Below are 16,718 nucleotides of genomic sequence, written 5' to 3' on the forward strand. Positions count from 1 at the left end.
ACCCTAAGAATTCCTCACATGAGAGTAAGAGATTTTGAACTTTTATAGAATTATAGAGCTTATTTTGAATTGAAGACACTATGGGAATATGTAGACCCAGAAAAAAAAGCAAAACCCCTTAGAAATGAGAAATGAACCAAAGAAGGTGTTTTTAACTGAGGAACACTGAATAGGTTTCAAGGAATCTGTGAATTCCTTTGAAATATAAGCAAAATTATATGCATCTGTGCAATTTTTCTGTGTAGAGGACTCATAGCTCTTTCACATTCAGGTCTTCGTCCTGAAAAAGGTTAAGAAGCACTGATTTAAGTAAACAAACAGCCCTGTTCACTGAGAAGAGACAGAGTTATCAGTGGAAGAATGGAGTGACTTTTGATGAACGCAGCAGACAAATGTGAAGGTCAACTATCTATTTGCTCTCAGATCCATTTCCACCATTTCCCTGCTCTCCCTGTACCTGCAGAGAACTGCATTTCCCGAGCCCATTTGCCCTTTGGCTAGCATATTAGTTTAACTATGAGAGACAACATGGGAGATTAAAGGTGGGAAAAGGAGAGAAACCAAGATATTTTTCCCCTTCTGTGTTTTCTGGGGCATTACCTCCAAGGTTCCAGCCACACCCTCTACGTTCCTAGCTCCTGTTAGGCAGCCTGGTTGGGAGTTTAGCTCCCACAGATGGCTCCAACTTCTGGGTTCTAATAACACCACTTTCTTGCACTATTTGTGTAGCCTTAGAGGTGTTGATGGTTTTGTTCTTTGTCAATTTTGGGGTTGTTCACCATCACACATTTGGTTTCTCCATTCTGCTATTACTCTGCGCAAGTAATTCCCTATGTTAAATGTTCTCCATTTGAAAAACCCAGAGTGGTTTCTGCTTCTGTGGCTGAACACTGACTGACTTCCCTAAATACCAGCCACCTAAATACTGTACCTGAATAAGGTGGTAGAGTGTAATATCGGGAGGCAGGACACTAGGGGCAGTGTACTGCGGAAAGAGAGCAGTTTTAAGCTTGGGATAAGGAGTTAATGCCATCTTCAGCAGCTGGGGATCTACTTTCTTCAAACAGTTCTCATTTTCTTCATTCTGAACAACCTAAATAAAAAGACAGATAACATGGTACAGACTAATGTTTTCCTCTTCTCCAAACTTAAGTCATTTTTCCACAAGAAACTTTTGAAACAAGATGAGCTTGAGAGAATACATGGTAATGAAAACAGCATGGGACATGGAGGCAGGAGGCAATAATTCTAGTTCTGGTTCTAGGATAAATTACCTGTGTGACCCCAGGCTAGATATTTAATATCAGGCCTCAGTTTCATCTACAAAATTAGGAAGTTCAGCTGGACCAGTGGTTTTCAAACTGTATGTGGAAAAGTTGTTCGAAAAAGGTGCTGCTACTACAATGTTTAAAATATTTAAATATTAAATGTTTAATTAAATATTTAGTAAATACTTTAAAAGAAAAATAACTACTAGGCTAGATGACTCCTAAGTCCCTCTCCTTCAGCTCTCAAGTTATTCTATAACTGATGTCTGACAGGTGATCAAAAGCAGAAGAATAAATAACCATATTAAGGTATATTGCAATAATCTAAAAAGAGGTAGTATTAAATTAATCTAGCATCAATAAGAAACTTTTGAAGATTAGATATTTAAAAGCATTCTTAATTTCTTCTAATCAGGCACAAAAAGGAGAAAAGGGCAAATTTCCACTGGGTCCCTCAAAAGAGTTCATATGGGTAGATAATAGTTACAATTTCCTTTTTACCTCGCTAAGAGGACAAAAAGTAGAGTAATTCCCAAGCCATAGATCTAAAGTATACTTAGTCCCAGGAACAATCAGATCCGGATTCTATCCTAAAAATAAACCTGGAGCATAAGAAAACAAATAAAGGAAAAAAATAATCTCTATACAACATATTAATTCCTTTTCAACTTAAGATGATATAAAATTTTAAAGTTCACCCATTTTTTATGCTCTTTAATCTAATGAAATGCTTGTGTTTACATTTTAATATCAACTGATTTCTAGAAAATCCATAGATAGTTCTGCTAACTTTAAATTCAGTCCTATTTGGGCCGGCCCGGTCACTCAGGCGGTTAGAGCTCCATGCTCCTAACTCCGAAGGCTGCTGGTATGATTCCCACATGGGCCAGTCGGCTCTCAACCACAAGGCTGCCAGTTCAACTCCTCAAGTCCCACAAGGGATGGTGGGAAGTGCCCCCTGCAACTAAGATTGAACACGGCACCTTTAGCTAAGCTACCTCCTGGATGGCTCAGTTGGTTGGCGTGCGGGCTCTCAACCACAAAGTTGCCAGTTCGATTCCTCGAGTCCCACAAGGGATGGTGGGCTGCACCCCCTGCAACTAAAGATTGAACATGGCACCTTGAGCTGAGCTGCCACTGAGCTCCTGGATGGCTCAGCTGGTTGGAGCACGGGCTCTCAACCACAAGGCTGCTGGTTCGACTCCCGCAAGGGATGGTGGGCTGCACCCCCTGCAACTAGCAATGGCAACTGGACCTGGAGCTGAGCTGCGCCCTCCACAACTAAGATTGAAAGGACAACAACTTGACGTGGAAAAAAGGCCTGGAAGTACACACTGTTCCCCAGTAAAGTCCTGTTCCCCTTCCCCAATAATAATAAAAAAAAATCAGTGCTATTTGCCATAACAGGTAAAGGTGCTATCCATACCTGGCTGACACCCCCAGGAGCATACATTGTGGTAGCAAGGGCCAGGAGGGTATGTCCCTCTAACAGCATACTGCTTACACTGGCCTGGTTGCTGGGAATCAGTATCTGAGCGTTTGCAAGGCTAGCCTGGAAAATCAGTTTAGGATCTGGAAAATAGAAGAGTATGTTTTTCTCTTTAATATAAATTAAGAATTACACAATTCTGAGAAAATTGATTTTTAACTCTATCCATGGTAAGAACTTTATAAATTTAAAAGCAATAGGAAAACATCACAAAGATAAAAAATGAAAGATTTGTCTACATAAAAATAAAAACTTCTACTCTAAGAAAATTGAAAGTTACTAATAAACTAGGGGGGGAAATGAACAACAAATGACGACCTAAGGATTAATGTCTTCAATAAAGAGCTCACACAAATCAATGCCCAAAATACTGACTTGAACAGATAAATGGATAAAAGAAACAACCATTTCATAAATGAAGAAATATAAATGTCTGACACATAAAAGTGTATAATTCACTAGCAATAAAGAAGTACATATGATTAAAATAATCATATGCCTATAATATATCACCTATTAAAACAGCAATGATTTTGAAAAACAATCATCCTCAATCATAGAGCTGGTCAGGGTGTGTAGAAGCTGGGACTTACAGATAAAATGGTACAAACCCCTTGGAAAGCAATCTTGCCTTAGCGCAACAACCTTCAAAATGTGTATAACCTTTGACCCAGTAATTTTATATCCAGGATCCTATTTGTGTACTAAAGAAATAATCTGAAACAAGGACAAAAATTTTATGTTCAAGAGTATTCTTTATAAGAGAAAAAACCCTGAAAACAGCCTCAATGTTTAAAAAATGAGAGAATAGTAAATAAAAGTATATCCATACAACGAAATATTATGTAGACATAAAATGGTCATTGTCTCTAGGGACACAGGAAAATTCTTATATCATAATTACTATTATACATGAAAAAAGCAGTATTCAAATAATAGATGTTTCTAGTTGTATCCCTAGCACCTACAGACTGTCACAAGGTAGGAGCTCAATAAATATTTGTTAGATGAATGAAATACAATATAAACTAGGTTTAGAAAAGTACAGAGAAAATAACTGGAACAAAATACATTAAAATATGTCAAGAATTATCAATGGATTCTCCTAGGCTATCTACCATAGACATATTATCTTCTTGATAGTTGTCTATGGCTTCCAAGTTTTTTGTGTTTTTTTTCCCACAATGAACATATTTTAGAATCAGCATCAAAAGAACAAATAAAACAAAGCAAAAAAACACATTATGAAAAAATTCTTCATTTGGAAAGAAACTGGACACTACATAAAAGTGAAACATTGGTGACATTTTTTGGCCGTCCCTTTCCAGAATCTCCAAAATACCACCAGCTAAACCCTCAGGGGTCACAGGGCTTTTCTATCTGAGTATAACTGGGGCAAGGCTCTCCGTCAGCAGCTCTAGTACAGAAGACACAACAATCCCACACATGTGAATTTCTTTTCACTCCACTTGGAGTTCCTCACTAAAAGATTTCAGGGCAGACAGACCTAGAAGACAGACCACTTCTTCATGGAGAAAGGGTGTTAATCTGCAAGAGATTAGGAATTCAGTCTGTGATAAACTGGTAAGATAAGAGATATACAAAGAGAATAGAGCATGAGGCTGACAGAGAAAGAGAACATAACACCCTTACTGTCTGCTCTGTCTGGCTTTTCTTGGCTAACATTTTTGGTCTCTGCTTCTTAAACAAAGCTTGAGCCTAGATTATGGTCAGATATTTGTGCAGAGCCAAATGATTTACTTAAAAGAGGTCACAAGTTAAATGCCATCTGACAAACCAGTTATTTATCCAGGGAAATTTTTGTATTTAATACAGTGCATCCATACCTGTTAAATTACTGGAAACTTGTCGACACTGAACTAAAAATTCAAACCAAGGGTAAGCTTCATGTAATTCTTTTTTTTCCAAAAAGGGACAATTTGTAGGACTAAGTCTGTATGTAAAACAAAAAATAAACTCTGATTAACATACAGGATAAGACAAATAATTGTAACCATATTTGCTCAGGTAATAACTAGCATTAAAAAAAAAAATCATTGGAATTAAAAGGTAACTATAACATAGTATCTCCCACTCTCGTGGGAGTTGTGTTTTACGTATTCATTATGATCTGTAAATAGAGAACATTTTAGAAACAGAGATAATACTATTTAAAATGTGTTTACTACCATGATGAAATTTTACCAGCTCTGTATAAGATTAACAGATACCTTTACTTTAAGATACTTTGTATTTTATTGTTTTTTACAACAAAAACTCTTTAGCATTTTCAAACTTAAGAAGTTTTTAAAAACCTTTACACAACTACAGAGAAGCTAGGACCCAGGAGTTAAGGCTCAGAACAGGTTCTTTGAAAATACAGCTTTTAAATCTTCTCTTGCCAGTAGCTCTGGGGAAAACATTTCTGCGTCTAAGTGAGCCTCAATGATATGAACCAGAATTTTTACTACACAAAATAAAATATTCTCGTTAGCACACTGAAAGTGGGCTCTGCAATCAAACATAAGTAAAATTAAATCTGGCTCTGCCATTTACTAGCTGTGTGCCCTAGGTAAGGCACGTAGTCTCTCTGGAAGCTTCAGTTTCCTCATCTGTGAAATGGAGATAGGAGTAATCACCTCACAGGGTTTTTGTGAGGATTAAATGAGATAATGCATGTAAGGCACTTAGCCTAGTGTCAAGAATATGGTAAGCACACATATATTAGAGACTACTACTGTTATTGTTATTACTGGCCCAATAGCAATTAACACTGGCCACAGATATGATTCTGCAGGTTGATCTTAGGTAGGTATATGTTGATGTCTGTCTACTTGTCTGCCTATCTATCTATCTATCTATCTATCTATCTATCTATCTATCTAAATATAAGTTTTAGAGCCTATATAACCTGCAGTGGCTATGAATTCAAAGACATTTAGCATTTGCCGGGTAATGAAAGTATCAAAGAACCCCAAGTTAACTTTTAGCATCTTCCTCTTTTAGACTTTTACTTTAGTCTAATCTCTAGTCATTTAAAAGGTTAACAGAGATGTTACAGAATTAACATTACCAAAAAGCACATGATAAGCACACAGCTGAATGCAGCATTGAACTAAAAGCTGTATGTACCAAGGGTTGCAGTGAGAGGAACTACTTTAAAAAGATCAGTATTCCTCATGTGAATGCTTAATATTTTCCTAAAAGTCATATTCAAGTAGTATTGAAAGAGGAAACATGAAGATCTGCTCAAGGACAAATCAATTCTCCGTACTCACTTGTAACAGTCGAGATAGACAAAAAGAGGATACTGCAGATTGTGTTCCAAACAATAGAGAATGAAGTGAGAATGGAAATCCCAACCTTCTTTGGACCTGTAGTTTTGAACAGGGAGGGTATCTTGCATCACACCGCCAATACGGTTCAGCCGTAGGAGGAAGAGTTCAAAGTCTTCTAGTTCGGATGTAAGAAAAATCCCATTCCTATCAGGCAGTTTTAAGAGATGGCAAGTTAAAAAGGTGTTAGATTCAGAGCACACCAAACAACTTCCATGAGTTTAAGTCTCAACTACAGCAGGTCCTTGAGAAACGACATTTCCTTTCGTTCAATGTCATTTTGTTATAACGTTGATGAGATACCATAGGAAATTAATTCTTGTTTATATCTATTAGCCTATGGTAAAATTGTTTTCATTATAATATAGGGAAGGGCATGAGGACTATTTTTACAAAAGAAGAAACTTGGAGATTGGGTTCCAAGCCTGCTACCTACCTGGTCCAAGACACAGAACTCAGGCAAACGTTAATCACACAGAACAAACCATCCTAACCTATTGACTGAAGAGGTTCCATTATGGCCATTCCCATAGTTAAACCACAAACAATCCACAGGCTGTACCTTATAAAAGTTAAAAGATAGGCCTGCCCCTATTCTTCTTGCACTTTACAGAAGTTAAACATAAACTTACCATGTTCTTCTTTCCTCCTTTCTCCACATCAAGAAATTTTCCATAGAAGAAAACACATAAAAACCCTAGCCCAACGGATATGGGGGGGGGGAGTCTCTCTTCCACTAGTGATAAGCGACCGCCACTCTGTCTGTGGGGTGGCCTTTTCCTACTTACTCTCTGCTAAATAAACTTATTTTCACTTTGAACTCTGTATTGGCTCATGTTTGAATTCTTTCTTATGTGAGGCCAACAGAGCTTGAGTCCTCACTCTAGGGGATTCGCTCTGCCGGCATCAATTATATGTCGTTTTGCTTGAAGTCCCAGAACCCACTAACAACATTAAGTGAGGACTTACTGCACTTAAAAAAAAGTGTTTACAAATTAAGACTACCAATTCTTACTCTATAAATACATTCTGAGACATATATTTTGATGCTTTCCAAATAAAAATTTCTGAACCACTATAGTATTTAAAGGTAGTAATGAAAATCTCAAGTTATCTAAAATATTTCAAAAATCTAAACTAAGCTATCTCCATTTTTTTGTTTTTGACTGCAACTGTACAATTCAGTGCGGCAACAGCGGTTAGCTCTTGAAGCTAGATGCTTTAAGCAATGAGAAATTCACCAAAATATTGAAACAAAATCATTAAACTAAAGCAGAATAATTTAAATAGACCAACTACTAAACATGAATAGAAATTTACATTTAAATATCGTTTTTATAAATTTACTGTTTACTACATCATCTATACCACACAAAGGAGTATAGGAGATACATTATGTAGAGTTTAAAGACACACCACATAACCACCATTCAACCTACAGCACATCATACCTGGAAGCCCATGGTGCATTGCTCCCCCAGTGCATGTTCTTGTTGCCCCCAGAGGTGACCACTAACCTGACTTTTGTGATAACCATTCCCTTAGTTTTATTCATAGTTTTACCACCCTTATATGTAACCCCAAATAACATATGGTTTGGTTTTGCCTATTTTAAACTTTATATATAAATTGAAACATTCTTCTACTAAACATTGTGAGATTTTTTTCAGTAACAGTTGACATTCAATATTATGTGTATTGTATATTAGTTTCAGGTGTACAGTGTAGAGCTTAGATATTTACATAATGTATGCAGTGATTCCCCCAATTAGTCTAGTACCCACCTGGCACTATACATAATTGTTGCAACATTATTGCCTATATTCTCTACGCTGTACTTTACATCCCTGTAACTATTTTGTAACTCCAATTTGTATTTCTTAATCCCTTCACCTTTTTCACCCAGCTCCCCAACGTTCCTCCCCTCTGGCAACCATCAGTTTGCTCTTTGTATCTATGAGTCTGTTTCTGTTTGTTTATTTTGTTCTTTAGATTCCACATATAAGTGAGATCATATAGTATTTGTCTTTCTCAGTGTGACTTATTTCATTTAGCATAATACCCTCTGGGTCCATCCATGTTGTCACAAACGGTAAGATTTCATTCTTTTTTAGGGCTGAGAACACTGTGCAATTTATCCATCTTGATATCTGTGGCTACAGCTTGTTAGTTGTTGTTGTTATATAGCATTCCATTATATGATTATACATTTTATTTACTTACTCTACCTTTGATGGTCATTGCAGTTGTTCCTAGATTTTTTGGTAAAATAAACTTACATTTCCATGACTACAAGTGAGGAAGAGCATCTTTTCATGCTTATTGGCCATTTGCGTTTCCTCTTTGTGAAATGCCTACTTGCAATGGTATCTTCCCTTTCAGATCCAAGCTCCAAGCTTGAATCTCCTGCTCTGTGTCCCTGGAAGCTCACCTGTATTAGTTGCTCCAAAAGACTCCAGTGTTTTGGTTTGCCCTATGGGAGACCCCTACCAGGAGATAAGAGTCAGAAAAAAGGTAGGATGGGGATAGCTTGGCTCTGTCTGTGCTGAGTGACTGCAGGCTGGCTGACACTCTCCTCTAAGGGACACAGCTCCTGCCAGGCAGCTCTCTGGGTCTCACTGTTTTCTTCCTTTGCCTCTTTAGGCCTTTTAGAGAGGTCATGAAGATAATCTTCTATATTTTCTAAGAGCTTTATAGTTTTACATTTGACATTTAGGTTTTAAAATCTACCTGGAATTGATTTTATGCATGATATAAGGCAGAGGGTCCAATTTAACTTTTCTCCCACATACCGTATTTCCCCCAAAACAAGACCTAGCAGGACCATCAATTCTAACGCGTCTTTTAGAGCAAAAATTAATATAAGACCCGGTCTTATTTTACTTATTTTACTAATTTCTTATGTGAGCAGTCCTCTTTAGTTCAAGGCCATACAAGCATACAGGTGTAGTAAGAAGAGTGGGAAACATTATAGGATACTAACCTATTCTCATCTAAGTTCTCACCACTTGGTCTTTGTCACCCCCACTGACAGCTTACCATTTCCACACCAAAGCACATACAATGTTTTGGGAAGAATCTTCATCTAGAATTTGAGAGCCTACTGGTATTCACTACCCCATGATGCTAAATGAACGCAATTTTAAAATCTCAATATACAAGAATGCCCTTTCAATTTTAAAATACTACGAAACAACATTCAACTGGATTCATGACATTTCAAAGGAAACATTACAAAATTATTTTTTATTGTTCCTCCCCACAGTTACAGTACCTGGCCAGCTCATCTAAAATTTTATTCCTCATGTCGTCATTGCAGCAAGTATTCTGATCAATCACATCAACAGTCAGAGGGGGCCATTTGTTCTGCTGAAGTGAAGCATAACTATTCTGGGCCTGAAATTCTCCAATCCATGAGATAATGTTTAACCAATCATGGCGAGCTGTGAGGTATCTCCAGAGGGCTTTGGGAGAACACGATTTGTATTCTACATTAAGAACAAAATACACTTTAGAATAGGAATGAATTATGATTATTGACACAAAACTCAACACTAACTGAGCAAATATGATGATCTAAACAAATGTTTATATAACATGAATTATTCAGCCCTCTGCTTCTTTTACAATCTCCCGCTTTTATGTTGCTGTTCATTTTATAATACTTCAGCTGGAGGAAGAGCTAAATGTTGCTTGTTCTTACTACAGTGGTTAAAGGAAACTTGGAAATTAGCTGTATGTTTCATTTCTTTTCAGCCCTCTTTTTCCTTTTTTTCTAAGTATACATAAAAATTTTGGCTATAATATTAAACATGAATTTGACATCCTATGTATTACTTATGTTTACCACTGTTAGTTATTACCCAGTACCCCAATATAATACAGATCCTCAGTTTACACAAGAAGAAGCTCAAAGACTATTTGGAAAAATAAAGAATGTCATTCTGAGGCAGGGAAGAGAACTCAGCCCTGACATCTCAATTCACTGAATCATATGACTTTTCTCTTTCACTATCACTTTATAAATCTCTCATGTAAACTTTGAGATACGAAAGAGATCTTAATGACTTGCATTTTAAAGCAACTGACTATTTTTCCCCCTAAAGGAACTCTAAAATGGAGACACCAAAACATACCGATGCCTAATTTAATACTCATTCAATATGTTCAGATTTCAGGCTGTCTCACACTTGCCTTCTGGATTTATCCTGGGGAGAAGGATGGAATCTTGGGTTAGTTGCTTCCACCACTGAGCCCAATTTAACACAATTCTATGGTTCTGCTTGTTAAATGTTTCTTTTTGATCATATTTCAGGAATGAGTCCAAAACAGATTTATGCTTGAAATAATCGTGTTCCTTTATCCAATACCTAAAACAATGATATAAAATTTTTTTAAATTGTGGAGGAGAAAGCATTATTCCTTTTTATCTGCCCAAAAACTTCTACCCTTTTGGGGAGCGCATACTTCAATACTCTTATTTTGCATTTATTGTCTTAAAAATATACATCTGATTATGCACGTATTGAAATAACAGGAAATTCCTGAGTCCCTTATGGATGTCACAAGTTTTATCTTCATAGGGAATGTAAGCTTAGTTCCACAGAAGAAATCCATGCTCATTAAATTATAAACTAAACACTGTCTACAATATTCTTCCCAAATTATCAAAAGGGGGCTAATGAGACTACCTGGGAAAGGACTGGATCTGCATATTTTCTTGCAACTGTTCTGAATAAAACTTCTCAACTTGATGCACGAAGTCTATAGTTCTTTTCTCTTTTTCAGAAAAGTAATTTTTTTCTTTTAAAATTTCAACCTTGGATAAAAAGTAATTAAATGAAAGCAGTGACCTCACAAAAATCAAGCACATTTGCAAAACAAATGTCATGAAAATAAATGCCATTTAAGAATATTTTGAATTTTTGAGGTAATGTATATATTCACACAAATTTTCCTTTACCACAAAAGCAAAATGATCCTTTAAAGAGACAATGGAGTTGTCATATTTGACTTACTAGATATTAGTAAAATGTTAAAATAATTTATTTTGAAGATTCACACCAAGGTTTACTAGAAAATGTAAACCACATAGTTTCACCTTTACTTACCAAAAAGTCTCGTATATTTTTATCAGTTGTATAAAAGCATATCTTGAGCAACTGGTCTTTTACATTAAAGCCCTATAATAAACACAGAAAAGAAAACAGCTTACATTTTGTAATGGAGCTATTTTGAATATAAATATATGCTAAAAACTAAAGTATTCTTTACAGACATGCATAGATTTGCATAGATTTCCACAGCTTTCCTGCTCTTGTGAATATTCAATTTTCTACATTTATCATACATATTTATTGCCTGTCCCTAAAGTCTTCAAGCTTTTTGCCAGAACAAAGGCAGCAGATAGAACAATTTAACATAGGCTACTATTTGACCAATACTACAGGTATCAGCTATGATGATTCATTTGAAAACAAAAGTCAATGCAAATAACAACACTTAAATAGTTTCACTCTGCACTTTCAGAAAGTTATCAAGGGCAAGACCTCAGCCATGAAGATTAGAGCCAGAGATTAACTTAGTGCAGGGGCCCTACCTCTAGGACTTCCCCTTCTCCATGGAGCACGAAGCAAAGGTAAATGGAGGTATCAGGGGTCACGTGAACAATACAGAATGTCCTCCAACAAAATAAGGTCCTGTGCACGCTGGCTCATGTGGGAAGCTTTCTATGAGAAACACTGTCTCCTGATGGAAACTCCAATCAAAAATCTCTTCAAGAACTTTCTCAGCACCAAAAAACATTTCTTAGTGTTATTGTCATTATTTCGTAGTAAAAGCTACACAGGTTTCTTAGTTTGTGATACAACTATGAATACAAATCAATTCTTATATCGATCAGAAATTGTATTAAGTACCTAGAGATCTTCTCTTACTTTGGGGACTTTAAGATCAGACAAACAGATTATGTTACTCACCATATTCTTTAAAAGTTCAGAGGCTTCCTTTACATTGTTCTTTTTCAAATTGTCAAAGACCAAATCTAGGCCTATTCTAATCAACTCCTCAAGTCTTTGAGCAGAATGACTATTAATCCTAAAGAAAGTCTGCGCCTCTGGTATTTTGTTGTTTAATATGGCATCGGCAATAACTTCCTGGGAAAAGGGGAAAAAGTTCCTTTTTATTTCCTTATTATGATTGTCAATATGTGACTTACACATTTATTGAGCACCTACTACAGGACCTTTACTGGAAATCTACTACTAGATTTGGGGCTTTGCACAGGGGATATGAAGTGGACTGAAACACAGACCCTGCTCTCCAGGAGCTTTTAGACCAGTGGAAGACCCACGAATAAAGTGCCGATTATAGACCTGTATAAGGGAGAAGATACAGGTACCCCGGGTGCTAGAGAGGAGGGTGGAGAAGAAGAGCACCTAAATAAGAGGGCTGACAAAAAAAGAAAAGGCTTTCTAGTCGAGATGACTAATGAGGTAAGTTTTGAAGTGTTACATACATATATTAAGAAAAGAGGACAAGCGTTCTAAAAAGAGGGAATATTATTTGCAGAGGCATAAAGGCAAGAAACAGCATCAAGTCTTCAGGGAACTCCAAATTAGTCAATATAACTGAAGGAAAAGCTGGGCAGAGTATCATATGAGACTTGAAAGAAAAGCAGAGGTTCCATCATGAAGGGCATTGTGTGTGATAGATTTTATCCTGAAACTTACGTGGAGCCACTGAAGGATCTCAAAAGCAAGCAAGTGATATAATCAGACATAACTATTTTAGGAAGAATATTCAGGCAGCATTGTGGAGAATGGATTGAAAGGGATTCTAGCTCAAGATAGTGAGGCATTAGGTTACTGCAATCATCCAAGTAAGAAGAAATCAAGCACAAACTGAAGACCTAAACCCAAGAGAGAACAGAAAGGAGGCATTCTTAACCTGGGGCTTTAGAGAGGTCTGTAAACCCCATTAAGCCACGGCAAAATTGTGCGAATGTGTACACATACACACACATTAACATGCAAGTTTTTGGAGACAGAGTCCACAGCTTTCATCGAAGTGGACTGTAACCTCCCCCAAAACTAAAAATCAGTGATTTTGAGTAAAAGGAGCAGAAGACCATGGATGGAGCCTTGGAGGACATTAAAAGGCGAAAAGTAGGAGATGAAACCTGCAAAGAAAACTGTAAAGAGAAACCAAAAAAAGGTAGAAGGAAAATCAAGTAATTTTTGGCCAGAGAATGAATAAGAGATACAGAAAATGTAGTCATACCAGGTACTTCCCCCCGTGTCTCCACCCCCAGAACAGCAGTCTTGTGGACCTGGTAACCTCTCAACCGTATCACTTTCCCTCTCTATTGATTGTGATCACCTGGGCTAAGCTATTTTGGCCTTTGTCTTTCCAATGCCAAAACTCTCCATGTGTGTGGAGAGATTCTTCCAATCCCTAATCTAGCACAGTTTGGTTGAATTAACTTCTGCTATAAAAAGAAAGGCAAGCAGATGAGTACAGAAAAATTAACTGGCAAAGTCTTAACCAGAACCTGAGATAGGACTCAAATCGAGTATTCTTCCAAGCAGTAATGTCATACAATAAAAGTTTCCTAAGATCAAATCACCAGCAGCAAATTGATTTATTCAAAGATGACACAGAATGCCTAAGCCCTAAGTGCCCGGCCCTCGCCACTGAGGGAGGATTGCTACGGGAATGACACTTCACATAGGTTTGGGGATAGTGTTTGTCACTAGATCCAAGTGGGCAGATGTGGCATTAAAATGAACCTGTCTGTGTTCTGAATTAAATAAACAAGCTTGTAGACATAAATTTGAAGTCATGTCCAGAGATCCCCAAATCGATAAAACCTAAAATCCTTGCCAAAGGTTCTGAATCACAGGTATACAGAGACTAAATTCTTTTTCTTGTATTGTTTTCTCAGATTCTCTGAATCTGGTAAATAAAAGAATGGATAATTACTCATATTTACCTCAACGCTGAGTTTCTCCCATATAGTGCTGTCCTTTACCTTTGGGACATTTTCATTTACATCATATGTATCTACAGCATCTGTTAGCTTCCAAGGAAACTTTATCATGAAGGTTCGAAGTTCATTAATGTAGCTGGTCAAAATGCTCACTCCTTTCTGTAGATGTCCATCTAGCTCTATGAAAAATACCAATGTACCAATTTCATATATGTATAAATATGTGTGTGTAGAAAGAGAATACACCATGAGCTGTTATAAAGAATTCTAAAAAAATGTCAAAATTCAAACTCAGTGTTTTCAAAATTTCAGACAAAAAAAATCTGAGCTTTTTCCTATTTACAGGTAGCTCTAGGATTTAATACACCCCTTTTTCATAATGATTCATCCTATTTGCCAACTTTCCCAGAATTAGAACCCATTTCACTCACATAATTACACACTGATTTTACCCAACGTTAGCAAATGGCACTTCAACCAGCTTATGCTCTGTCATGAAATAGGACCACTAATATCTCTGACCTGATACATGAATAGGACAACTGCACCCTTCTTTGCTGCTCTTCTTACCTTCATTGTGAACAAAAAGCTCCTTTATTTGTTTGTTAAGGAAGGACAGTGTAAGACTAAGCAATTGTTCTGAGAAGTTTTTGCTTTGGGTTTCAGAATCACTTTCTCTAATTGCTGAGCAAAGTAAATCCAATGCTGGTGTCAGTTCTTCCACATCTGAGAAAGAACCAAGGAAATTAATATGAACACTAGGATACTCCCAATAAAATGAACATATCTAAAAACACCATGCTGCAATATTTTAAAACATAAAACAAGGACCAATGTCTTATTCTCAAAAAACTCACAATTTTTATGAAGTCTTATTATCCACAAACTTTAGTGATTCTACTTACCACCAGTCATTATTTACTGGTATTACTAGTTAACTATCATTTTGCTGACCACCTACTGTATCTTAAGTATTGTATTTGGTGTTTTATAAATGCTATCTCATTTATTCAACAACCTGAAAGGTAGGTGATATAGCCCCCTTTCTACAGATGAGGAAACAGGTTCAGAGAGGATAAATAACTTGCCCAACCTAATTTGGAAAGTAAGTGACAGAGTCAAAATTTGAACTTAAACGGCTGCCTGATTCCAACACCATTCTCGCAAACGTGCAGGTGAAGGCAAGGGGTGTGGGCCCTTGAATCCTCTACTTGCCAGCTGCAGGCCCTAATTAAGTGATTCCTGTTTATCTCAGCATAAGCTGTAGAACTGTATCTATGTGAGTGAGGATGATGGGAAATGTGGGTTTTACCCTGGGAGAGCAGGTAAAGCTATTCCCACATTTCTGATTTCCAGACTCATCCCCCTGCCCTTCAGGTGAGAATGAAGTGACTAGAAATCACAGACCACAGGAGGAGTAATGACCATATAATCACTGATGGAGCCCCACTCAGCACCACAAACTAGGCCTTTTTTTTTATAAATCTGAGCAGATTAAAAAAGAAAATTGGAGCATAAAAAGGATTAGCAATTCAAGAGGGAGGAAACCAAACTCTGCACTCAAAAGAGAATGTTTTTAAAAAAGAAAATGTTTCCTCTACATTCTCAGTGAGACTACTACATCAATGGAAAAGGTAGGTTGTCATTTTCTTCATGTAACTAGAGTACAAATTGGTAAAACTGTTCTGAAGGACAATTTATCAAAGTGTTGAGAATTTAAACTGTGTATCTCTTTGACTTGGAAATTCCACATCTAGAAATTTATCCCAAGTAAGTAACTGTACATACCGTGTTTCCCCGAAAATAAGACCTAGTTGGACAATCAGCTCTAACACATCTTTTGGAGCAAAAATAATACAAGACCCGGTATTATATTATATAAGACCCAGTCTTATATTACAGTAAAATAAGACCGGGTCTTACAGTAATTTTTGCTCCAAAAGACGTGTTAGAGCTGATTGTCCAGCTAGGTCTTATTTTCGGGGAAACATGGTATGTGAAATTATACATATACAGCCTTTATAGCACACTGCAAATAATAGTGAAAATTGGAATCCATCTAAATGGCTAAAAGAAGTTTAGTTGGGTAAATTATGGTACAGCCCACAGAATGAAATTCTGTGCCACCATAAATCCTTGTAGGACATTTGGTCCTGTTCAAAATGTCCACGGAGACATTTGGTCCATGGCAACTCATCTACCTCATGGACCAGGACCAGCTAGGCTTCCAAGGCAAGAAAGGTTATTATCAGCAATACAGCCCCAACACAATTATTGGACCAACAGAACATGACAGGATTTTTTATGTATTAATCCTGTAAACCAAAAGTATAAATAAATGTGATGGGCTGTTTGAACCCAGGGATGTTTCCTAAGTGTCACCATTTGGCATAGACCAAATACGCTCACGGAGGTTTCTGACAGGACCAAATTTCAAGGACCTTTCGGCATGGACCAAATGTCTCAGTGGATGTTTTGGACATGACTAAATTTCGAGGAGTGTCTAGCATTGACCAAATGTCTCTGTGAACATTTTGGACAGGACCAAATGTCTAGTAATTCCATAAATAATAAGTATATCTATTATTAACTATTAGTATATCTATATTATCAAATAAAAAATATGTAAGATTATA

The 16,718-nt window shown here is 36.8% G+C and overlaps 1 protein-coding gene across 2 annotated transcripts in view; it reads right to left on the bottom strand.

Moving 5' to 3' along the window:
* Positions 1 to 16,718, bottom strand: part of SPG11 (SPG11 vesicle trafficking associated, spatacsin) — a 76,753-nt gene that overhangs the window by 37,419 nt on the left and 22,616 nt on the right. For both annotated transcript variants that reach the window (XR_012494767.2, XM_019725312.3), the window contains exons 9-19: positions 14,653 to 14,808; positions 14,086 to 14,261; positions 12,071 to 12,247; positions 11,204 to 11,275; positions 10,784 to 10,911; positions 10,287 to 10,462; positions 9,367 to 9,580; positions 6,036 to 6,239; positions 4,605 to 4,711; positions 2,695 to 2,840; positions 932 to 1,093 (exon numbers count right to left, since the gene is read on the bottom strand). Coding sequence is in view for 1 of the 2 variants with exons in the window: in XM_019725312.3 (XP_019580871.3) it covers positions 932 to 1,093; positions 2,695 to 2,840; positions 4,605 to 4,711; positions 6,036 to 6,239; positions 9,367 to 9,580; positions 10,287 to 10,462; positions 10,784 to 10,911; positions 11,204 to 11,275; positions 12,071 to 12,247; positions 14,086 to 14,261; positions 14,653 to 14,808 (1,718 nt within the window). In the remaining variant the exon portion in view is untranslated. The remainder of the gene's footprint in view (positions 1 to 931; positions 1,094 to 2,694; positions 2,841 to 4,604; positions 4,712 to 6,035; positions 6,240 to 9,366; positions 9,581 to 10,286; positions 10,463 to 10,783; positions 10,912 to 11,203; positions 11,276 to 12,070; positions 12,248 to 14,085; positions 14,262 to 14,652; positions 14,809 to 16,718) is intronic.

This window comes from Rhinolophus sinicus, chromosome 3, assembly GCF_057876585.1.
Source record: "Rhinolophus sinicus isolate RSI-liver-muscle chromosome 3, RSI-T2T, whole genome shotgun sequence".
Taxonomy (NCBI): domain Eukaryota; kingdom Metazoa; phylum Chordata; class Mammalia; order Chiroptera; family Rhinolophidae; genus Rhinolophus; species Rhinolophus sinicus.